Source organism: Typopeltis vanoorti, chromosome 11 (genome assembly GCF_054136105.1).
Source record: "Typopeltis vanoorti isolate ZY-2024b chromosome 11, IOZ_Tvanoo_1.0, whole genome shotgun sequence".
NCBI lineage: Eukaryota > Metazoa > Arthropoda > Arachnida > Uropygi > Thelyphonidae > Typopeltis > Typopeltis vanoorti.
The window spans coordinates 56,714,062-56,740,278 of NC_143559.1; the positions used below are offsets into that span (position 1 = coordinate 56,714,062).

At 36.5% G+C, this 26,217-nt stretch overlaps 1 protein-coding gene across 1 annotated transcript in view; it reads left to right on the top strand.

Annotated features, from left to right (window-relative positions):
- The window catches only part of LOC150101601 (dnaJ homolog subfamily C member 17), a 189,431-nt gene that overhangs the window by 109,430 nt on the left and 53,784 nt on the right, over positions 1 to 26,217 (top strand). The window contains exon 7 of the mRNA XM_090400693.1: positions 19,288 to 19,322. Within this exon, the coding sequence (XP_090256819.1) occupies positions 19,288 to 19,322 (35 nt within the window). The remainder of the gene's footprint in view (positions 1 to 19,287; positions 19,323 to 26,217) is intronic.

The following is a 26,217-nucleotide window of genomic DNA, read 5'->3' on the forward strand; positions in this document are numbered from 1 at the left end:
GAAATAGTGGTATGTGGGAGACACTATCAAGGCCACATTATGGCAAGGAGACTGAAGAATAAATATCTCCTCTCACTGTACATCTTCACTCTATCCTTCCATCTAACTATGAATGAACTTATGATGAATTGTACAAACATTGACAGTAATGCTGTGACAAAAATGAATCTCTCTCAAAAACCAATAAAAAAGAGACCAATCACAACAATGCAAACATGGCAAAATCTCCTCAATAAAAATTCACATTCACTGTTACTGGCATTAACACCAACATAAATCGCATTCACCACCACTTGCAGTCATCGAACCCACACATTACTCTCAACAAAAACCCAAATTGTGCCTACATCTATTACTGTCCATCTTCAATGCCCAAACTACACATTTTACGATTCTTTTTGTCACATGGGTGGCACCTGTGATTTGTGGGATCTGACATTGCTTGCCAGAGACTAGCTCAGAATCTGCTGTCTTTGATCTTCCCTGGCTCAAGGTTTCCTTGTCTCATTTAGTTACATTCATTTGCTTCATTTACAGCTCTCCATACTCAGATAACCATCCAGAATACCTTTCACTTTCACAAAATCCTCATCCACTCCATGAAACTCAACCATCTGCAATCCAGCTAACCAAATAGTATCTAAATGTCCTAAGGTCATCTTCCTACATGACCTCTTTGTCCACAAACAAGTTGACTCCCTTTTTCCAACACCATTGACCTAGTTGGATGAGGTACAGAAGTCTCTGCTATAAGCAATGACCTAGTGCAAATCATACATCTACCTGCCAAAATTCCTGATAATTCTCTTCACTCTCCCAATACTCTTGATCTTTTTAAACAGTTCTCCTTCCAGATACACTGTGATGTGAAGATGGACAGAAGTCTACTCTCTTGTAGAATGCCTTTCCCCCATTTTCACTACGAAGGAGCCAAATGCAGCAGCCTCTGGAATTTCTTCTCCTGCTTTCCATAATCTGACTGTTGCTTCTGCTCCAAGTAAGTCACAAAAATTATCCTCACTGGCATGAAGGCCATCCCTTATTCTCCCAAAAATCCTCATCCACTTTTACAAGCACGGTTCAACAAAAAGTGTAACAAAACAGTTGAAGAAAAAAATTCACCTTACTCCAGGTGGCTTGCCAACATATAGGCCAACAGCAGAAAACTTGTCTCCTGTCTAAATTGAATCTATTCCTTTAAATTAAAGATGCCAAGAAATTATATTCTTGGTTTCATCCTTTATCCAAGTGTAAGCAAACAAAGTTTGCACATAACTGGTAATTAGTTTACGGAATTAACAACTCATATAAAGTATATTAATTAAAGGTAACTTTAATGAATAACTTCTATATTTCGGCAATGTCACATTGCCATCTTCGGGAACATAAAGATATGGTATGTGCACTCAGGAACTAACACAAAGCAAATGAGGAAGAAAGCAAGAAACTAATATTGTTCCTAAAGTCCTAATGGTGCCCTCTTGCGGGCTAATTTGGTAGTCTTGGCAGTTGGGCTGAAGTTCTCATAATGAAAGTCTCCCAAATTTGGGGCAGTTTCATGCACCCAAATTTGTTGAGGTTAGGAACGTTTTTTAGAGCTGCTGAAGATTCTTTGAATAATCTTTCGTATTTAAACTTGCTGCGATGGATTATTTTTGTTTTCTTCCAACGAATTTTATGGTGGGTATCTAAGGCATGGTCTGCCAGCCCAGAGCGGCTGTACTGGTGAAACCGGATTTGGCTTCGTTATGTGGATGATGTGTTTGCTATTTGGCCACATGGCTCAGACACACTCCACTCCTTCCTAACACACTTAAACAACCAACATCCCAGAGTCCAGTTCACCTTAGAAAAAGAGGAAAACAACACCCTCCCCTTCCTAGACACTTTAATCACCCGCCAGCTTGATGGATCTTTGGTTTTCTCTGTTTACAGAAAACCCACCCACACTGGCAGATACATTCACCAGCAATCCCCCCCCCCCTCACAACAATATGGGGTGATAAAAACACTATATAACAGGGCAAAATTAATCTGCTCAGATGACAAGGCCCTGACTATTGAACTAAACCACATCCTCAACACTTTCTTAGCCAATGGCTATAACCCCAAAAAATACTAAAACCTGTAAACCACAACCCCCCCCCCTCCACAATAAAGATTACACCAAGTCTATCACCATCCCCTACATCCAGGGCACCTCTGAAAAAATAACCAATATCCTCAAAAAATATGACCTTACTTCCTGTTACAGACCATATAAAAAGTTGGCATCCCTTATCCACTCTACCAAAGACCAACCACTTCCCCTAGACCTACCTGGTGTATACCAGGTCCCTTGCAGCTGCAAATTGTCCTACTTTGGCCAAACAGGCAGAACAACAAATATCAGGATTTCAAAACACCAAGACTACATCCGGTTTCACCAGTACAGCTGCTCTGGGCTGGCAGACCATGCCTTAGATACCCACCATAAAATTCGTTGGAAGAAAACAAAAATAATCCATCGCAGCAAGTTTAAATACGAAAGATTATTCAAAGAATCTTCAGCAGCTCTAAAAAACGTTCCTAACCTCAACAAATTTGGGTGCATGAAACTGCCCCAAATTTGGGAGACTTTCATTATGAGAACTTCAGCCCAACTGCCAAGACTACCAAATTAGCCCGCAAGAGGGCACCATTAGGACTTTAGGAACAATATTAGTTTCTTGCTTTCTTCCTCATTTGCTTTGTGTTAGTTCCTGAGTGCACATACCATATCTTTATGTTCCCGAAGATGGCAATGTGACATTGCCGAAATATAGAAGTTATTCATTAAAGTTACCTTTAATTAATATACTTTATATGCGTTGTTAATTCCGTAAACTAATTACCAGTTATGTCTAACCAACATATAAGTCTTACTACTAGAAGTTTGCACATGAAGTAACTTCATGACCTGGCTACTTGTATATAGAGGCTAATGACTTCACATTAATTGTTTTAGTATCCCATAATGAAATGCGCATATCCTTATGGACATGTATAATGCTGTGCTTTATGGGAAGGGCCACTGTCCATACCAATTTCACCCTTTATTGAGGTCTCATCAGTGGGAGCTAGACCTAATAGGGATACCAAGGTTAAAGTAATGCAGAAGTCATATTTCCATATATAAGTACTCAAAAGGTGTCACACCTTATTACTAAAATACTCTAGATTAGAGGTAGATGTTGAAAGTTCTTTTACTTGCAGTTTACTTCATAAAAAATTATAAAGATGCTAAGAAATTATATTCTTGGATAAAGGATGAAACCAAGAATATAATTTCTTGGCATCTTTAATTTGTAGTATAACCAAGGGAGAACACTTTCAGAATCTATTCCTTCTGCTCACTTGCACCTCTGTCTGTCTGTCTCTCTCTCTCTCTCTCACTCTCACTTAGTGGTGCTGTGAAGAAAGCATCACTAGTACAGGATCAAAATAGAAAGCTGACCTCTTAGCATTATTCTTTTCTTCCAACTCCTGCATAGATGATCCAGGCAAATCACCTATTACCATACTGGAATCCATCCACTGCATGCCTCTTGTAGTTTTTCAGGGAAAAAAAAAAAACACTAAATAACACAGACACTCGATTTATACTCATACCTTTTATACTCAGCTGATACTTTCCCCTATGCATGGAGGCAATCACATTTCCAGTCTATCCTATTCCAAAACAGGGAGACAATAATCTTCTGTCAAACTACTGACATTCATGTTGAAAATTTCTGGAATAAACTATGTAGACACAGGAATACTTGATACGAACAAAAATTACAATGGCTTCCTGAACAAGGACAGTCACATGCATGGAAATCGACAGTGGTGTTCTCTATAGTGATCTTTCATGATTATTGCTGACAGGTAGATAGGGCAATTTGCCAAAATTTATGCAGAATTTCACCATAATTTCTTTTACAGTTCAAAGGGTTTGTAGCATCAACTTTGCTTTTTTTTTCCACCTGATGAAGAGGTTTTCATTCAAGACATGTTGAGTCAGTCCACTTTTTGGTTGTCCATACTGAATATATTTTTTATGTGCTTTTCTTCTGGTAATAGTGAGCTGTCTTGTTTGTCCAAAATATTGGATCTCACATTGACGGGGTATACTGTAAAGACTTGGGAAAGAAACAGAGAGGATCTTGATAGTCATTAATTTTTCTGAGGAAATTGGAGACGTTGTCCAGGGGTTTGTAAACTGTTCTGATTTTTTGTTCTTTCAAGAATTAACCCAGTTTATCTATTGTATCTTTGATGTAAGGTAAGGATATGGTGTACATATTGTCATGTTGGGGGATGGATATTCTTTTTTCAAAGTTTAGTGAGGGTTTTTATTTTTTATTGTTGTAACCATTATATTTAAAACGTGCAAGTAGAGCCTGCTGTGCCAGATGCATTGTCTGTCTTGATGATGAAATTTGCTCTGACCTGGTGACTAAAGTTTCGAATATTTGAATTTTTTTGGGCAGGATGGTGATGTAAACACACACACACACACACTTCCGATAGACTGAACACATGAGGGATCCATCCAGTTGCCTTGTAACTAGTCCCTTCTTTTTTCCTCTTCAACAACAAAATTGGTTCAGGGGTGGATATTGTTAATGAATTGTAAAAAATTAGAATGCACTTGTGAGCCATGTGGCCAAATGGCAAAGACATCAACTATATACCTCAGCCATGTGTTGAGGAGGTGCTGACTTAAGTGCCAACATTTCAAAGAACCACCATTACCAGAAGAAAAGAACATAAGAAATATATTTGGTATGGAGAACAAAAAAGTGGACTAGCTGAACATGCCTTAGACAAAGACCACTTCATCAGGTAGGAAAAAGAAGAAAGAAAGAAAGAAAGAACAGTTTAAAGCACAGAGACTGTTTCTAGAAGCGGCTTTGAAGTGTAACAGAGACGATGCACCTTGGCATAAATTTTGGCACACTGCCCTATCCATCTGTCAGCAATAACGATGAAAGATCACCATAAATAGCACCACTGTCAACTTCCATGACTCTCCTTGTTCCCAAAGCCATTGTAATTCTTGTCTCTGTTGAGCATGTATCTTAAAAATGCATTTGATAATGCTAGCTTAAGCTAGTGGAGTGTGTGTCAGGTTGTAAATACTTTAGTTATTTCATTCCTGTATCTATGTAGTTTATTCCAGAACTTTTCAAAATGAATATCTATAACTACAGAAATCTCAGTATGAAAGTGCAAACTACTGACAGTTGTCATCACCTCAGTCCTCTCCAAAATAATGGGGAAAGTCATCAATAATCAGCTTCTTTACTACCCGGAGGCCCACCACTTAAACAGTAATCACCGGTTTGGCTTCTGCTATTCAAGATTCACTGCTCTCCTCTTAGTGTGCATTACCAACTACTGGGCACATGCCATGGAAAGATTTGTAGAAACATGTTCTGTTGCTCTTGACATTTCTGGAGCTTTTGACTATATCTGGCTTTGACAGGCCTTCTAAACAAATTGCCATCCTTTGGTCTACCTATTGCCCTCTGTAATGAGTAGCGTATTTCTCTCTGGTCATTCACTGTATGTCGTGGTGGATGGCTCCCTTCTTAGAGCTTTGCCAACAATGCAAGAGTGGCTCAGAGCTCTGTTCTATGATCCACCTCTACTTTCAGTCACCATTAATACTATTCACAGCTTTGCAGATGATAATACTCTTCATTCTTCCTACTCATTTGACAAACCACACAGTGCTCAGACATCCCAAGTGTCAATATCACTACAACGAATACCTTAAATATTGATCTACATACCGTCCTTCAGTTGGGTGAGAACAATCTGGTCATCTTTAATGCCACTTAAATGATGTCTTATCTTTTCTCTCACAAAAGGGATCTCAGCTCTCCTCCTCTTTGCATAAACACATCACATCAATGGCTTCCTCAGCATCCTTAAAAGACTAGGCATTCTCTTCTGTTGAAGATGCTATTTTACACCCACCCAACTACTAACTACACAAATCTCAAATTTTTCTGTCTTAAGAACTGTTGATATGTTTGAGGGTTGTGCACCTGAAACCTCTAAAAATCTTTAATGCTGCCCAGAGAGCAGTTCAGCTCATACATGATCCCTTTCTTACAAACCCACAATGAAAAGGATGCTGGGTAGCTGCTGCTACCCAGCATCCTTTTCATTGCAATTGCAAACATACTGACCTCCTTCACCTCTTTCCCTTTTATTCTACCTTTGTTCTCTGGAACAGCCTTCCTCATAAAGTATTCCCAAACAACGATCACCTGCAATTCTAAAAAAAAAAAAAAAGAAATGTTAGTTAACTTTTCTTAATTCTCACTTGCACCCTACACACAATACTGATGTGTGTATTGGTTCTTCAACTTTTCATGTATGAAATCAATATATATAAAAATAAAATAATAATAATAATAACTGCATGGTGTGTTGAATGAGTAGGATGTCAACAGCAAAATTGTGGGTAGGATTAGTGGTGATTGAGAATAGGTAATTTATGTATAGGAGAAAGAGGATAAATGATATAACAGAGCCTTGAGGTACTCTTGCATTGGTGGCAAAGCTCAAAGAGAAGGGATCCATTTACCGTGACATGCAGTGAATTAAGATAAAACTGGTTACCCAGTTACAGAGGGTGGCAGATATACTGGAGGAAGCCAATTGACTGATCAGGCCTATGCTAGACATGATCAAAAGCTCTGGAAATTTCAAGCACAACAGTGTGTCTCTCCCAACCTTCCATGTCACATGTCCTGTGGTGGTTGACATAGAGTAAGAGGTCAGTCATGGATCTCAGTTGGCAGAATCCATACTAGTTGTTGCTAATTGACCAGTATGCCTCTAGGAAGTGGAGAAGTTAACAATTGATAACTTTCTCCATTATTTTAGAGAGAGATGCGAGGTGATGCTAATCATTTGGTAGTTTGACGTATGACTTTTATCTCCCTTTTTGGGGAAGATTAGTTCCAACTGAGTATAGAAGATTGTAGAGACAATATGGGGATATTTGCTTTGGAGCACAACATTTGAGTACAGTAGGAGAGATGCCATCAGGACTAGAAGACTTTAGTGTCTGAGTTATTTCGTATTCTTCTGATGTTTTTTTCAGAAAAATCACAGGAGGCATATAGTTTGGCATTTGTCCTAGTTATCTGTGCAAGAGTTACAGGAGAACAGTGATACCAGAAGATCAGTTTTATATATTAGGTGCTATAATAATGCTACTATCTAGAGATAGAAGAAGTAAAAGTACAGGTGAGTAGAAGTGGCATCCAGATGCCTTTGCAAAAGACCAGAAGGTACAACTTCCATTTGGTCCTTATGAATCAGATTGGATTTGCTAATGTTTGCTTTGCATTTATTACATGCTTCAGCATAGTCTGCCTTGTGGTAAAGCTTATACCTTGACTATTCATAGCTGTATTTTTTAAGAAAATTACTACATAGACTACTATAGTAACTAAAATAAATTTAATTAATACTTTCAATATTTCAGCAAAGTCAGAGAATAAAAAGCATAGATACATGCACACAGGCACTACACTAAGTAATGAAAATGAAGCATGTCAACTGAGAGTAGGCCTAAAGTCCTAAATAGTGTCCTCTGGTGAGCTAAATTGGGCATCCCAAATTTGAGAAACTTCAAAACTTCATTACTTAGTGCAGTGTCTGCATTCATGTATCTTATGTTTTTGATTCCCTGATGATGGCAATTTGACTTTTCCAAAATATTGGAAGTATTAATTAAATGTATTTTAGTTAATATAGTAGCCTACATTGTAATTTCCATAAAAAATACAACTATGCTTTAGCACAAGCTAAGTATGAGGCTGGGATTTTTTCAAATGACTTTCACTTAGCTGAGCTTGTTTATTCAACTGTTTGATACACCTTTTGTTGAACTAAGGCTGGAAAAATAGATGAGAATTTTGAGTAGAATGAGAAATGAAGGCCTTTATGCCAGCGCAAATAATTTCTCTGGGTCGCTCAGAGCATTTCATAAGAGTGGATGCAGTAATCTAACTGTGGAAAGGAAGATAAGTTATAAGGGTCATCCCACTTGGTATTTTTTTTAATACCCTGAACATGGGGGTTGGGGATGGTTCACTTTCAGTATGACAGGAGACTTAGAAAATCTTGTGATCTGAGTTACCTAGAGGTGAAGTGACTTTTTTGGTAATACTTGAAGTAGAACTGATAACCCACGTTACTATTGGATAGTGCTGTGGGTTATCAGGAATTTGGGTTGATAGATGAATCAGTGAATTAGGTCATTGCTTATAGCAAAAGTTCCATAATTTTATCTGGCTTGATCATTGAAGTCGTAAAATGGAAGCCAGTTAGAGTGTGGGTATTATGGATCACCAAAGAAGATGACGTCACTCTTTGGATAGATGAATTGCAGAAAGGTGATCTTCAATAATAGGAAGATGAAGAGTTCAGAGGTTTCCAGACTTTTTGGAGAATAGTATATTACATACATCAGCTGCGGGTCAGATAAACATTACTGAATGTAGAGAGAAAACTAAGTCAAAGGATGTCAAAAGCAGGATAGAGTTTGCCATTTGCAGCTCTCTCAGAGGCACAAGTGCCACTCTTATGGTAAAAAGAGTGAAGGCAGATTGTGGCTGCTGTAGCTACAATTTTGCGTTCTGTCAAGTGTAAGATGTCTTGTTTGAATGATTATAAGTAAAAGTGTGTATCATTTATGTTGATATTTGTACTGTGGATGTTGATAAATTGGATGCAAAAATGTGTGTGTGTGTGTGTGTGTGTGTGTGTGTGAGGATTCTAGCATGTTTTGTATGTTGTGCTTGGGAATTGTTTTCGTTATGTTTCATTTAACCAAGCATCTCTCTGTCAGCATGGGATTTCATTATGTTGTGCCATCATTTTGTTTTGGTTTAATCCAACATAGAATACAGTTTGGGTGAATAACTTCCAGATTACCAGCCTATGTTGTTCATTCACTACTAACAGGATGTGCCAAGAAAAGATGAAGATGGGACATTTGATCGGAAGCCCAACTCATTTCTCTGCATTCTTGCATACATGGAAGTGTTCTTCCAGTTATCTAGCTTTGACAGTTAAGCAATTCCATGCTTTGAATAACCAAATAAATTTTGTCTCTTTTAACACCATTGTGATTGCTTTAAAAACTATATACTAACCTTCTGTTTTGAATTTATAGTTTAACTCTCTGATATTTTTCATGTGCTGAAAAATAGCAAAGACATGTAAATATCTAATATAGCTTTTGACCATTAGCTATGGCCACTTTAAAAATTTAATATTTAAACACACACACATACCACAAAAAATTTGAAACCAGATAAATTAAATAATTTGACTAAAGTACAGGGTGTTTCAAATACAACTTTGAATGACAACAGAAGGTAAATAGCAATAGTCGAACAATTTTTATTACTGTGCAAATATAGCGTAACACTTAAAGTTTCAATACAGACAGTTAAAGTTTGATATGACTGCCTCCAGTAATTCTGCAGACATCCCATCTGTAATCAATTTATTGCTACACGCGACAGAACATATCTGACTTAACTTCAGCAATGGTAGCAGTAATTCTGGAACTCAGCTCATCCAAATTGGCTGGTAGTGGTGGTACAAACATTCGATCTTTTGCAAAACCCCAAAGAGAAAATCTAGAGAGGAAATGTGGTGGCCATGCTACAGGCACCACTCTACGAATTCACTGCCTGGAAAATGGGTGTCGAAGTATAACCTTACATCTGTCAGGTAATGAGGAGGTGTTCCGTCTTGCTGGAAATGTGTTTGTCTTGGTCATCTTTGTCTAATGTGGTATTAGGTACCCTTGTAGCATGTTCAGATACACACCACCAGTAAACTCTGAAAAAAAGATGGGTCCATACACTTTCTTCTTGCTTATGGCGCAAAAAAGTTAGTCTTTAGGGTGCCACGAATAAGTTCTGCAATGGCATGTGGATTTTTGCTTCTCCAAATTCTGCAGTTGTGAGTGTTTACTTGCCCACTTAAAGTCAAAGAATTACCACCCCTTTCTGATATTTCATCTTTGAGTAAAGATGAAAGGGAGGATATTGATAAATAAAGAAGTGATATCAAAGATCACCATGATATCATCATTATTAAAAACTAAGTTTTGGATTAGAGATTTGAAGTAAGTGGAATTGTTAATTTAAGATGAAGTATGACGAGTAAGTGTAGTTACAGATTTAGTTAACTGTTTGGCTGACTTAAAAGAGGGAAGTCAGTGGCATCCACAATGAATGGAGAGGGTTATTGGTATGTGAATTATAGGCAATCTGTATATTCAGGGAGGGGACTAAACAGTTTGAGTTTTTTTAACTATCTCAGGAGGCCATGACATGGTATTTTTTAGATGCCTTTTTAATGTTTTTTATGGGAATTGATTGGATCATAATCCAGTGGCTTATAAGTAGTGCGGTCTGAGTAACACATTCATTTTCCAGTTATATTTACTAACATTGATGACCACAGTAGTGTTACCCTTATCAGCTCTAGTGACTATTATGCTAGTGATTTTGCATAATTTCTGGAGAGTGAGGATTTGGCAATGGTAGGAGACAAGTTATGGATACCATGTTCTATATGCAGCATAAAGGCTAAGGATGGAACTTATCTCCTATCATTGCAAACAGTATTAGGCTTGACACTAACATACTTTCTCAAGCTTTGCTGCCTAGAAGAAATCTCTCTAATAGCAAACTCCTTGCTCTCTGTAAATTATGCAAGGACATAATAGCATAATAGTCACTACAGCAGATAAGGGTAATAGCATTGCTGACAAAGTGGTCATTGATGCTAGTGAATATAATCATTGAGAGATTTTCACCTTTAATTGTGGAAATTTAACAAGGATCTTTTTTAAGTTTCATAGATCTGAAAAAGCTTGCAAGCTCTAGTACCAAGGAAAAATCTGTTCAAAATGCTACAATTAGTTGGTTTTTTATTTAAATGTTTTTTTCTGAGAATTGTTGGGATCTTTTTTATTTAAATGTTTTTTTTCTGAGAATTGTTGGGATCATAATCTAGCAGTTTATAAGTGGCACAGTCTCTGAGCAACACATTTCTTTTCTGATTATAACCATTAGCATTGATGACCATCTCTCATCATTATTATGCTATAGTTTTTGCATAATTTATGGAGCATGAGGAGCTAGCTGTTAGAGAGATTTCTTTTAGATAGCAAAGTTGTGAAAGAATGTTTTTTCCCTCCCAGAAACTTTGGTTTTTTTCATCCTGTAAAACAGGCAAATCGGCCAAAAGAACACACCACATTGAAGATAGCACACTATCCTCATAACCTTAGTTGCTCTGGCCATAATTCAAAACAAACCACCAACCAACCATCCCCCAAAAAATTGCCACAAAGTTACACCTGGGAAGTCAGTTTCAGGTCAGGACTCTAGAAATCTCCTTCCACAGGTGAATAAACAGAAACAAGTGGTGAAGTGAATTTGCAGCTTCTTTCTAAATGCATTCAAATTATATTAATTTTTCAGATAATTTACAGTTTTTTTTTCCTTAAAACATCTCATTCACTGTCAAGTTATTTGATCATGAATGGCTGTCAATGAATTCATTAGAGAAGTTTTATTTCTAGAGAGTTGGAAATAAAACTTCTATATTTGAAATCTTTAATTTGAACCCCAAAGCATTCTCTTTTAAAGAATTGCTGAAACAATTGCATGTTTTCTCTAAAAGGCATAATGTAAGCCAATCATCCTCACTTTCTTCCCTCCTTTTATCTCATTTAAGATTTAGAACTTTTTTTTGTTTCTATATAGAAGACTTCATTTTTTCATAGTAATTAAAAGCAATGGGACCCCCTCCCAAAAAAAAAAATAGTTGTTATGCATTGTCATAACATAACTGATAACTTTTAAACACTTCTCTTTCTATGTAAAGGACTATAAATATCAGTTTTCCAGTTCCAAAATTCTCATCATTTCTCTCACGGCAATATTATAGGATTCTTTCATCTACACATGCTCCTACACTACGCTAAATATTTCTGGTTTTTGTTTCAGTCATGGAGCGATGAAAATGAGCTGTCATTACATGTTATAGTATGACACTTTACTTAAAAACAGTAAGTCTCACACATTTGAAGTGTGTGAGATAATATGTAGTTTTTCATCTCATATATGCATTTAAATTAAATTGCCGTAATCATTTCTAATAAATATTAATCAAATTAATGTATTCATTTAGTTCAATATTAAACTTGTATATACGTTTTATGCCTAACATATATAATAGAAGATTTATTCTTTAAAAAAATTAATTTTACTTTTCTTACCGTTTACTCTTATAATTTCATCAACATAATAAACTGATAATTATAAACATAGAAATTAAAATTGACACAATCTAATTAATTACTGCAGTACATCTATATACCTTATTCTTCGAACACCTTTACCCTTTAAATAGATAATTTAGTATTGTCCTAAGTTTTGTTTCAGTTCACATTATGAATTAGCTTAGTGTAATTAAATGCATGAAAATTGTACATAATACAGATTCTTTTTAATACTGTTATTTAAAAGAAAATTATCTTGCACAGACAAGTCAGAGTGGATCATGTGACTTCAGTACATTGTAAAAGCGAGTTTGGCTCCACATCAAGTGCTACCCACTTTCTTGTTTCCATGAATTTTGTTATTTGTCTTTCCTGTTATAATATTGTTCATGGATAAATTATATAAATTCAACCTTCATTATGAACAATTAGCAAAAGATGAACTGTGTTGTGGCACAGATTTTAAACCTAACTTTAAAAGAAAGCCTGTTTCTGTATTATAGGATAATGTATGCATAATATATGGTGAGAATTAAAAAATGTATTACTTTGTTTTGTCAGCATTTTTTTCCCTTTTTTAACATTACCTATAACAATATTTATATAAAGTAGACCTGTACCTTTGGCAAGTAGATTTTTTCTTTTTCTCGCCAGTAGATTTAAGTTGTATTTCTGGAGCCCTGTTTCAGGTTATTTCTTTTGTGATTGAGTTAAAGTACAAAAAAACTCAAAATCCCCCCCCCCTTTCCATACACACACATGCCCTGCCCTTTCAGCTCTTTATGTCCACAAGAAGTTTTTAATTTAGATATAACTCATTTAGGAAACAGATGTATCACATAAGTAGCCTCCTTCATTTATGCACATCAGATGCACAACCTGTTCAGTATATGTTTCAATAATGAAAAGAATTATAAAAATGGATAAAGTCACATAAAAAAAACTTTATTAATGTAGGATTTTCGAATGTTACATAATTTTATTATTTTCATTTTGATCGTTTGATTGTCTGGATTTCTCTGTCAACAGCTCACATTCCATATTTGAATTTGTATATTTTATGAGGATTTTTATTTATCAGCATTTTATGCTGTAGTAAAGGAGAGCGTCTTCCCCTTGTTGCACTTGAAGACTGGAATGGCGGAGTTAGTAGATGACCAAAATTTAATTTGACAATGGTAATGAAGGCATGACAGCAAATTATGTGATATAGTCCGGGCACACTTCGAGACAAAACAGAGATGTGGCCAGTCACCATGGAAGAGACAGGAACCTCACCACGGAACCTTCCATAGTAAACCACGAAACAGAGAACCACGGCAGTTTTAAGCAATAGAGACAAGGTTGGACCCTCTGCAACTTTTGTCTCTTGGAAACATTACAGGGAAGAAGAAGAGAAAGAAACTTGGGAATGTAAGGTGGATACTATGAAAATAGCATATGACGAAGATACCTTAAACCCTCCAGGGAGGGGTATCTCCTGATCCTTCACTTCTGAAAACTAAGAATCTTCTCTTAAGGCTTGCAACTTGGAATGCAAGGACCTTATATGAAGCTGGGAAGTTAGATAACCTTATACAAGAACTTGAAGCAATGAAAATTGACATTGCTCGTATCAGTGAAGTCGAATGGACTAATAGTGGAAAAATAAACAGAAAGAGCCATTCAATTATATACTCATGTGGAGAAAGTCATAGGAATGGAGTAGCATTTGTACTAAAAAATAAGATTGCGCAATCCTTACTTGGATTTTGGCCCATAAGTGACAGGATAATTGCATTAAAAATTGCAGCTCAACCTTTTAATATTTTTATTGTCCAAATATATGCACATACTTCTGATTACCCAGGTGAAGATGTATAATGTTTCTATGAAGACATTCAAAATGAACTAAACAACGCTAAATCAGATGACATAAATATCGTTATAGGAGATCTAAATGCTAAAGTAGGCTCAGAAAAGATCTCTTCCTGCATGGGAAACCAGGGCGTGCGATATAGTAATCCAAGAGGAGAAAGATTAATATAGTTCTGTGAAGAAAACAATCTGGTAATAGCAAATACTTTATTTAGCCACCTCCTAAAAGACTTTGCACATGGAAAGGTCCTGGAGACAGCTGTAGGAACTAGATGGACTATATAATGATTAAAAAAAGATTCCAGAATAACATCTTACAAGCCAATACCCAGGGGCTGATATTGGATCAGACTGCAACCCTGTGGTCATTAAAGCAGCAATAAAATTAAAGAAAACAATGAAACCTCTAAACATAGAAAAATATGATCTTGGCTGCCTTAAAAATCAAGAAATACAAGATAAATTTTTAAAGGAACTGGCACAATCCACTGCTGTTAATGTTCCTGATCCCACCAAGTATCCTTACCCTAAAGATGAGATTGAGGATAGGTGGCAGAAATTTAAAGAGGGCATAAAAAAGGCAGAAAAACAAACAGTTCCCAAATTTGAGAAGAAAATGCATAAACCCTGGGTGAATGACAAGATACTGAAAATGATGGAGGAAAGAAAGAAACACAAAAATCGTCATGAATACGATAACATAAACAAGGAGATCAGGAAAGAATGTAGGATGGCAAAGGAACTATGGCTCAACAACAAATGCAAGGAAATTGAACTTCTGTACAAAAAGCACAAAACCAGAGAACTTCATGAAAAAGTTAGGGAGCTAACTAACGAAACTTGCAAAAGGGTAGGCTCTGATTGCATTGAAGATACCAGTGGAAACATCCTAATGGAGAAAGACAAAATAAGGGATAGATGGGTAGAGTATTCAAAGGAACTCTACAATCATGATAGAATAGATAAGCCAATGCAAGAAGATTTGGAGGGGCCTACTATTCTTACCTGGGAAGTAACAAATGTCATTAGGAAACTGAAACCAGGAATGGGTGGAATTATGGCAGATTATCTAAAGGCTTTAGATGATAAGGCTATAAGATCACTGACTGACATATGTAACAAAATATACGAACCTGAACACCTTCCAAAAGATTTTAAGCACTCAACGTTCCTACCAATACCTAAAAAATCGTAGGCAATCAAATGTGAAGAATACAGAACAATCAGTCAGATAGCAAAAGTTATATTATATATCATCATAGAAAGAAATAAACATAAAATCAAAATGGAAATTAATGAAACACAATCTGGTTTCCAGGAAAATAAAGGAACTAGAGAAGGACTCTTCAACATTATAACTATTATAGAAAGATATCTGGAGAAGCAGAAAGAAGTCTACTTATGTTTTATTGACTACACAAAGGCCTTTGACAATACACAACATGAACAACTAATCAAATGCATCAGAAATTTAGTAGTAGATGGTAAAGATGCCAGATTACTGATAAATCTATATTGGGAGCAAACTGCCTCAATAAAAATATCATGAGACATCTTGGAGGAATTCCCAATAAAGAAGAGTGTCAGACAAGGCTGTGTTCTTTCTCCTATATTGTTTAACCTCTATACTGAAAATATTTTCCAGCAATTAGAAGAATTTAAAGGAGTCAGCATAGGAGGCAGGAATATAAACAACTTAAGATATGCAGATGATACAGTACTGCTAGCTGAAAATAAAAAAAGATCTTCAAACCTATTAGAAGAGATGCTGAAGCTAAGTGAAAAATATGGACTTAATTTCAACTTCAAAAAATCAAAACCATGCTGGTAACAAGAGAAAAAGAGAAAATATCTGATATAAATATTAAGATCAGAGGAAATACTTTAGATCAAGTAGAGAGTTATATATATTTGGATCAACTAATTACAGAGAATGCAAAGTGTGATAAGGAAATATTAAGAAGAATAGAAATTGCTAGATCAACCTTCATTAGCATGAAAAACATTCTGACCTCGAGGGAAATTCACACAAAAACAAGAATTAGGCTGTCTAAATGCTACTTACAGTCAACACTGCTATATGGAGTAGAAACCTGGACAACATCAAAATATTGTGAAAATAAACTAAAAGCTATTATAATTACGGCTATTTTGCCTGCTTCAGTTTAGGAGTGCCCCTGTTTAAATGTCATTGGCTATTTACTCATGGATTCTTAGGGCATTGTGGATGTAAATTTACCAAAAAGTATATGTAGCATAAGGAAGAGAAATTTACACATACCTTTTTCTGGGTGTTGCGGCTTTTCTTCTTTCTGCGATGTCCGAAAACTACTGAGTGTGTGGAGGGGGGGTGTAGGCAATTTGGGAGAATTAAATTAGAAAAACCCGGGTTTTTTTTCAGTAATATATATATATAAACATATATATTATATTATTATGTTATATAGGGTGGGGAAAAGGTGAAAGGGTTGATTTTTTATATAGGGAGGGGGAAGGGGAAAAGGGGGTTGACGGGTTTCGACTATTGGTCGTCATCTGAACACATTGGGAAAGTGGATACTATGTCAGGTCGGGTAGGTGCTTCTGTTTTTGAAGTGTTTGTGTTATCGCCTATTGGTCGGGGTTGTGACCTCAATTTTATGTTGTGAAGCTTCCAAACCTCGGAGATTATGCAGGGCCTCTGTAGGTTGATCGAGTTTGCGTCACATTTTATGGCTATTGTTTCCGATGTTCTAAGCATTGTTTCATTGTCTTGTCTGTCTACTATGATGGCCTTGTCGATCTGCGGGGTATGTTTTTGTTCAAGGGCGTGAACAGCTATTGTCGTTTTTCCTGTGCTTTGTATTCGATTTTTCTTTTTGATGTTACCTTTATTAGTGTTTAAATGTTCAGGAATAGGGATGTTACAATCACGGAAGGTAGTCTTGCCCATAAAGACCTGATGGTGGAACCTGTGTAGGTGATATCACAGTCTTTTTGGCAGGGAAATTTATAGACTACATTGTGATGTTCAAATATTTCTTTCTGTGTGTGAGGTTTGGTGGATTTTAGGAGATTTGCCAGTTTTTGGTTTGTGGTGAATACCAGTTTGTAGTCAGTATGTTTGAAGATGTATTTATAGGCTTTGTATGTGTTTTGAGTGTATGGTAGTTTGATAATTTTTTGTGTTGGGAAGTTCGTTTTGGTACTTGGGTTGTTTTGGCGGTTTTTTGCCGTCCTGTTTGCATAGTTAATCAGTCATGTAGGATAGTTGCGATTTATGAAGATCTGTGTTAGTTTTTTTATTTCTGCGTTTAGACTATTCTTTAGACTACGCAGAAATAAAAAAACTAACACAGATCTTCATAAATTGCAACTATCCTACACAACTGATTAACTACACAAACAGGATGGCAAAAAACCACCAAAACGAACTTCCCAACACAAAAAATTATCAAACTACCATACACTCAAAACACATACAAAAGCCTATAAATACATCTTCAAACATACTGACTACTAACTGGTATTCACCACAAACCAAAAACTGGCAAATCTCCTAAAATCCACCAAACCTCACACACAGAAAGAAATATTTGAACATCACAATGTAGTCTATAAATTTCCCTGTCAAAAAGACTGTGATATCACCTACACAAATTCCACCATCAGGTCTTTATGGGCAAGACTACAAGAACACTTCTGTGATTGTAACATCCCTATTCCTGAACATTTAAACACTAAAAAACGTAACATCAAAAAGAAAAATTGAATACAAAGCACAGGAAAAACGGAAATAGCTGTTCACGCCCTTGAACAAAAACATACTCCGCAGATCGACAAGGCCATCATAGTAGACAGACAAGATAATGAAACAATGCTTAGAATATCGGAAACAATAGCCATAAAATGTAACGCGAACTCTATCAACGTACACAGGCCCTACATAATCTCCGAGGTTTGGAAGCTTCACAACATAAAATTGAGGTCACAATCCTGACCAATAGGTGATAACACAAACACTTCCAAAACAGAAGCACCTACCCAACCTGACATAGCATCCATTTTCCCAATGTGTTCAGATGACAACCAATAGTCAAAACCCGTCAACCCCCTTTTCCCCTTCCCCCTCCCTATATAAAAAATCAACCCTTTCACCTTTTCCCCCACCCTGTATAACATAATAATATAATATATATGTTTATATATATATTACTGAAAAAAACTCGAGTTTTTCTAATTTAATTCTCCCAAATTGCTTACCTCCCCCCCCCCACACACTCAGTAGTTTTCGGACATCGCAGAAAGAAGAAAAGCCGCAACACCCAGAAAAAGGTATGTGTAAATTTCTCTTCCTTATGCTACATATACTTTTTGGTAAATTTACATCTACAATGCCCTAAGAATCCATGAGTAAATAGCCAATGACATTTAAACAGGGGCACTCCTAAACTGAAGCAGGCAAAATAGCTGTAATTATAATAGTTTATTAAGAGGAGTAACATGGGAGTTTTCCCAGAAATAATAAACATAAAAACTAAAAGCCTTTGAGATGTGGATCCTCAGAAGAATTCTTAGAGTCCCATGGACTGCCCAAAAAAAAACTAATTTAGAAATATTAGAGATGATTGGAGAAGATAGGAATCTGTTGAAAACTATTAAGAAAGGGACAACCACCTACCTTGGTCGCATACTAAGGAATTAATCCCTTAGTATGCAAAAAACACTTCTAGAAGGAATGAAGAAGAGGAAGACAAAGAACAGATTGGATGGGAAATATTAAGGACAGGACCTTTTTGTCCTATGAAGAATGCCAAAGAGAAGCACAAAACCGTACATGGTGGTATGCTCATGGTAATCAACCTCCTGGAAGGAGATGACATCTGACAAGATTTTATGAGGGGTGGTGATATTTTTTCACCAGCCCTCATAAATCACCATCAGGCTGTGGACCACAAATTTGGGAAACACTGGTATACATGCATGTAAAAAAACTGATATTTCTCTGTATGACAGTTTTCATAGTATTTATTATGTGCTTGTTTTCTCTGCATATTTGCATTCTGAATAAATCTTAAATTTCATTTAGCGACTGTTTCTCTTGCTAGGGCATCATAAAGATCGCAAACTACCCAGGTTAAAGGTAAGTTTCATAATTTATGTTCTTGATTAATTTTGAGTATACAAACTTTAGGTTGTTATTTTCATAAATTAATTTCGCTTATCTCTTTTAGTTATAAATTACAAACTTCTGCCTTCTAAATAAGAAGGAAATTGCTTACAGATATAAAATTGTGCATGCAATTTTTGAGGAAGATATATCCTGCACGAGGCCTGTGCTGCATAATTTTAAAGAAGGCATGGTTTTGAGTATGTTAGATACATTCACTTAATAATTTGGTTCATTGTGTGAATGCTTGATTCGACATATATTACATTTACCATAGTTTTGCATGTTGTGATATATACTTGTCAAGTATTCATGTAGAATGAAATGCTTGACTTTTACAAAAATAAATAAGTAAAATTGAATTAAAAATAATGTTCAGGATTGTAACATTGTAGATGCCAACATATATAAATCTAGAATTCAAATATATTTCCAGAGTTGATTATCCAATCAATAGGTCATAAGATCCATGTCTGCAGAAGGTGTACATACATACATCTTCAAGTCCCACCTTTCCTAATTGGGTTGTGGGGGAAATAGCTGCAAGAGGAACTTCCAATGGTCACGATCCTCTGCCACCAAGCTCAGGTGTTCTGGTGGGATTCCCTAATGTGTCCACCCAAGGTTTTGGATATAATCTATCCAACGAGTCCTTGGCTTTCCACATGGCCTCCCACCCTCTGGCTTGGCAAAGAGGATGGGAGGCCATGTGGAAGGCCAAGTGGCATTCTGACCAGGTGCCTGTACCAACGTAACTGTGATCTCTCAACACGGGGGAGGAGCAGCGGTTGAGTATTGAGGGTTTCCCGAATTACAGAGCTTCTGACTCTATCAAGTCTTGTCAGCTCTGCAACCCCTCGAAGGAACCTCATTTCAGCTGCTTGGATTCGTGTCCGCATTCTTTCAGTCATTACCCAACTCTCATGACCATAGGTGAGGATGGGGACATAGACTGTATTGAAGACAGCCAGCTTTGCCTTCTGGCTTAACTCCCACTTCAATACTACCAAACGGCCAAGCTCCCGCAATATTGAGCTTGCTAAGCCAATTCGAGTATCTAGCTCTACGTCCCATTTTCTATCATTCGTGAATATGGACTCAAGGTATTTAAACTTCTCCACCTGCCTCATTGGGACTCTGCTTACATGTAGAGTGCACTGGGATGGTTGTCTTGAGACCACAAATGTTTCAGTTTTGGCCACACTGATCTTCATCCTGGCATCTGCACAAACAACTACAAACCTATCCAGGGTCTGCTTGAGGTCATCTGTGGAAGAGCTAAGCAGAACTGGGTCATCTGCAAAAAGCAGACGTCCAATGCTACATCTTCCAATTCTGACACACTCACTGCCTCGGCTGTGCCTATCAATCCAGTCCATAAATATTATGAAAAGGAGGGGTGACAGAACACACCCTTGGTGGAGGCCAACGGAGACTGTGAAAGGTTCAGACTTTGTGCTGTTTACCCTGACACAAAACTCTGGGCATTCATACAAGGACTTGATGGCAGCTAATAGTTGGCCATCCACTCCATACTCCTGTACTACTTGCCAAAGCTTATCCCGAGGAACCCGGTCATATGCCTTCTCCAAGTTTGCAAAACATGTGTAGACATTCTTGGCATATTCCCAAGATTTCTCAAAGACTTGCCTTAAAGTGAAGATTTGGTCAGTTGTGCTTCTACCAGGATGAAAGCCACATTGTTCTTCCTGGAACTTTGACTTAACTATGCTCCTGCACTGTCTTTCCAAGCACCTAGTACACTTTCCCAGGCAGACTGAGCAGAGAGATGCCACAATAGTTACTGCAATCCTTCTGGTCTCCCTTCTTGAAGACTGGTATTATTATGCCTGTCTGCCATTGCTTTGGTGCTTGCCCAGATATCCAAGCAGCCTGACACTCGAGTCAGCCAGAGAACACTGTCTCGATTCAACGCTTTTAGCATTTCGGGCAGAATTTCATCATCACCAGCAGCCTTGCCCGATTTTAGCGATTTTATTGCTAAATGGACCTCTTCTGCTGTGAGACTAGTCATTTCCCCGATCTGCACCTCTTGGATGTCCACAACTGCTGGGCCACGCGGGTTACATACCCGTCCCCCCAATGGGATCCACTCAGCAACACAGTCTGACAGCTGGGGGCTTGTGAGTATCCCCATACCCGCCTGAGCAGACATTGTCGGCCTCACACCAGAGTAGTAAAGCTTCCACCCCTTATCCAGGTCGACAGTTCCAGAGCCTCTCCTCTTGGTCGAAGAAAGCCCGACTAAGTCTAGCCAGTAGGCAGAAGGTGTAGATGTTTGAAAATATCTTTAGGTGGTACATGAATTTTATCCAGTACGAAGCTACTACCCTGTTTATTGAATACCTAAAGTGGCTTGAAAAGTTCCATGTTCAATCTTTTAAGCAGAATTTCTAGATTATCTAAATCCTATTCCACCAGTGGGACTAATATTGGTGTTCTTGAATACCAGTATTAGTCCCACTTGAATACAATTTTGGTTGAGGAGAAGTGAAAAATACTTGGTGTTCTCTTTTCTCTGACTGGCTACTTCTCCTTCCCATTCCCCTCTAGGATCTTTTCTCTCTTCTCTGGAAAAGTCTTACTTAAATTGCAATTGAACAGCAACTGTTCAATCTTCATTACTACTTAACTTTACCATGGGTTATCTCATCATCATTAATTTCTTGATATGTACCCTCAAGTGGTATGCAGGCTACTATGACAGCACTATGTGATTAAGTTTGTTATTATTATTACTCCTTGTCAACAATTTTCCTCAGAATTAGTCTACTTGTCAGCATTCAAATTTTGTCGTATCTAACATTTCATTCTTCTAAGCCACTTCTGACTGAATCAGTCCACCTAGATCTTGGTATTCCTCTGGGTCTCTTTCCTGCCATCTAACACCTCTTTTGCTAACCTTTTATCACCCATTCTGTTTAAGTGGCCATACTTCCTTAGATTAGCTTACCTCACACATTCTTAATGCTAACAATGACAAATCCCTTTCTAATATCTTCATTTTTAATATGATTCTGTCATTGATGCCATCTGCTCACTCTTCTGATCATATCTTTGGTCTCTCTGGTCTTTGATCAAATGCTTTATTTCTGATCCAGTTCTCAGATCCATAACTTAGAACTGGTTTGAACACTGTCTTGTATACTATTGGTTTGGTGTTTTTTAATAATTTCCTTCTTATTCATTATATATAAATTTATTCAACTGGTTTCTCACCATATCTGTTTCCAAAATTTAATTTGCTAAATTCACTAAAAACTCTACCTAAATAGTTGAAATATTTTACTTGTTCTCAATTGAGAATGCACCTAAAGTTTTCTATCTTCCTGCCTGCTTTCATACTTTTGGTCCTTTTTTATTGCTGATTTTAATGCCAGATTTGTACCAGCTGTTATGCAGTTTAGTTAAGATCACCCTCCCTGGAGACTTTTGCACTGGATATACTTAAGGAATACATCATCATCTGTATAAAGCAAAGAACTAAGTTTGATATCTTCGATTTGAATATCAGGTTTAATGCTACTTTCTTTCATGATGTGATCCATATGGATGGTGAATAAGAATGGAGATGATGTGCATTCTTGTCTCACCCCTGACAAGACCTCAATAAAGGTCAAAACCCAGCTGGGTAGTGGCTCCTCTCATAATGCATATCATTATACATGTCCATGAAGATAGTTGTATTGCATTATGGGATACTAAGTCAACCAATGTAAAGTCATTATCCTTTATATACAAGTAGCCCAGTCATGAAGTTACTTCACGTGCAAACTTTGATTGCTTACAGTTGAGTAAAAGATGAAACCAAGAATATAATTTATTAATTTATAGTATAACCAAGTAAAAAAACTTTCAACATCATTCTCCATAGGTATTCTAAATAAAGTCTCTCTTTCTGTCCCAGATTCCTCAGCTGTCTGTTCATGGTTACATCTTGCTTATTATGTACTGTTTGCGTTTTTCCATGCCACATGAACCATCTCTTTGGATTCTCTCATGATGATTAGTGCCTAGATTATGTCTATCTCGGTTAAACAACTTTCTACTAGGAAATTATGTCTCTGCTTCTAGGACTTCTGAGGATGATTATTGACCTTTCTCTGTATGGGTGCCCGATACAGGGACACCAGTTACAATTTTCTTGGTTGAACAAAGGAGATGGACTTCCATGCTGCAGTGTTTAGCTGACAGAGCTGCATTACAAGAATCTAAATTTGTAATGCAGCTCTGTACTTATTTAATTAATAATTAAATCCATGCATTATTTAAATGTTGGTTTTTAAAGAAAGATGCAGATTATAAAAAATGCATTTCATTGAACTTGCTGGATGTTGGGAGGAAACAATGCCAATAGATTGGGAATGGGATGCTCACCTCCTTCCTGGATTTGAATATATACATTGCAAGATGCATATAAATGCTCTGCTAAAGCAAGCTCATACAACTTGAGGAAGAAGCAATGAACAGGACTGTATAGCAAAGTGTCCAACAAGTTCAATGAAATGCATTTTTTATAATATGCAGCTTTCTTTGAAAATCAACATTATTTAAATAAGTATGGATGTATTAAAATTCTCAAAATATGGTAAACATTAATTCTTAGGCCTTCAGATAATGTTATGTAGGCTTCCTACTACCACCAATAGAGGACACCCTTCTTAGCTGGACTTTGGACTTCGGTCTGCTAAGTATCACATTACATACGTATGATCAGGAGGATAAATACATTGGAAATTAAATGGATAAGTAGTATCATTAAGCAGGACGCTGCATTAAAAAAATCCTGTGGAAAGTATATGAGAAAAACATGATTAGCAGAATCATGAGCAGTAGAAACATGCACTCAAGAAGTATAAACAGCATGGTGAGGTGGGAAAATCACATTATGAGAGGAAATTGGCAAAGCAGGCCAAAGGATATTCCAGAGAGATCTTTTACTAAGTGGCAAGTAAGAGGAAGATGGATTATGAAATAATGACTAATAAATGCTGATAGTAGACTGGTTACAGCAGCTTAACTTGAATTACTGAGTGAAAAGTTGGCAAATGTGTATAATCTTGGTTAGATAAGACAGTGCCTGATGTCACAGGGATTGATATGAGAAGAGAGTTAGATTAACTGGAGGTGTTTATGATATTAAGTAATGTCGTGTGAATGCATCTGAGATTAGATAATATATCACTCCATAGGATATGTTGCAAAAAAAGTGCAGGAAATAGGAAAAGTCTCGTTGACAATGTTATTGTTTCATGGCAGTATCTTCATACCGGATCAGGACATGAGTATACAAAATAATTGAAATAGCAAGTGATTGCCATTTAGTTATGAGCAGGATAAAATTGAAAATAATATTGAAAAGTGTGTAAGAAATTTATAAAATGAATCAAAGTTGAGCAGCTTTCAGAAGCAAACTGTAAACTGAAATATGCAAATATTATTCAAGGAATGAACTTGAAAACAAGAACCAAACCTTGGAAATTCAGTTGCCGACTGTGAAGAAAACATTGATTAATAATTAATGATGGACTCAGTCAATCATGGAAAAGAAGAAAGCATATCAAAGTTCCTGGCAAGTAAGTCAGCATATGCTCTGAGAGAATACAGAGAAAAATGTAAGAAAGCAGAACAGTATGTAAAATTAACTAAACAAAAGTCATGGGAAGACAGATTAGAACATAGAAAATAAATATCGGGAAGGTAGCAAAATATTCTGAATGTTATTGAAAAATGAAAAATACTGTAAAATGAATCAGATGAGAAAGGTGAAATGAAAACTGAAGATGAAGATATCCTAGGTGTCTGGCATAATTACTTTGAAAGATTGCTAAAAGAAACAAGCAGTGCCAGCATAGTGGTAGAAAGCATCATCAAAAACCTGGAATGTAGAAAAATTAGCTAGTTTGAAAATTGTTTTGTATACAGCTAATTTAGTGTTTTGATTAATTTCTCTCTTATTCCATATAAATAGGAATAGTGATATTCAATTAGAAATTCCCAAGCAGAGAGGTTATAAAAGAAACATACAGTGGCTACACTACATGATAAAGAAGTCCTGTCTGAGTGTTGAATCAAGACGAGTGGACTATAGTCCTCATAGTACCCATCTCTAAGCAGAAAAATAAAACTGAATTCACATTCTTTTAACTCGATCCATCCAGTTGTAATATTTCTTTATTTTCTCTATTATTGGTTTGTGATTTATTTCGTAATTTCTTCATTTCTCATCATTATCATCAAATTCCTGATATGTACAGGAATTATGATAGTTCTACATGAAAAACATCATTACTAACATCGGACAACAATTCTCTTCCAAATTAATCTGTTATCTGTCAAGACTCCAACATTATCAGATTTTACATTTCTGTCTTCTAATGCATTTTTTACTGTATCAATCCACCTACATCTTGGTCTTTCTCTGGGTCTTTTTCCTGCCAAATTGGCAAAGAATACTTGTTTTGCTAATCTTCCTCTCCCATTTTGTTTAAGTGACCATACCATATGAGATTTGTGCTGCTAACACATTCCTGAATGCAAATAATGACAAGTTTTTTCCTAATATCCTCTCTTTTAATAAGAGAGGATATTAGGTAATATGATACTGCCATTGATGCCATCAATGCAATCACTGTCCTAATCTTTTTCAGACATATCTGTAGTCACCAGTCTTTGATTAAGTGTTTTATTTCTAACCAAGTTCTCAGATCCTTAAATTAAAGCTGATTTGAGAACTGTCTTGTATACAGCTAATTTAGTGTTTTGATTAATTTCTCTGTTGTTCCATATAAATTTATTCAGCTGATTTCCTACTATACCAGCTTTACTAATTCTACTATTTCCATAT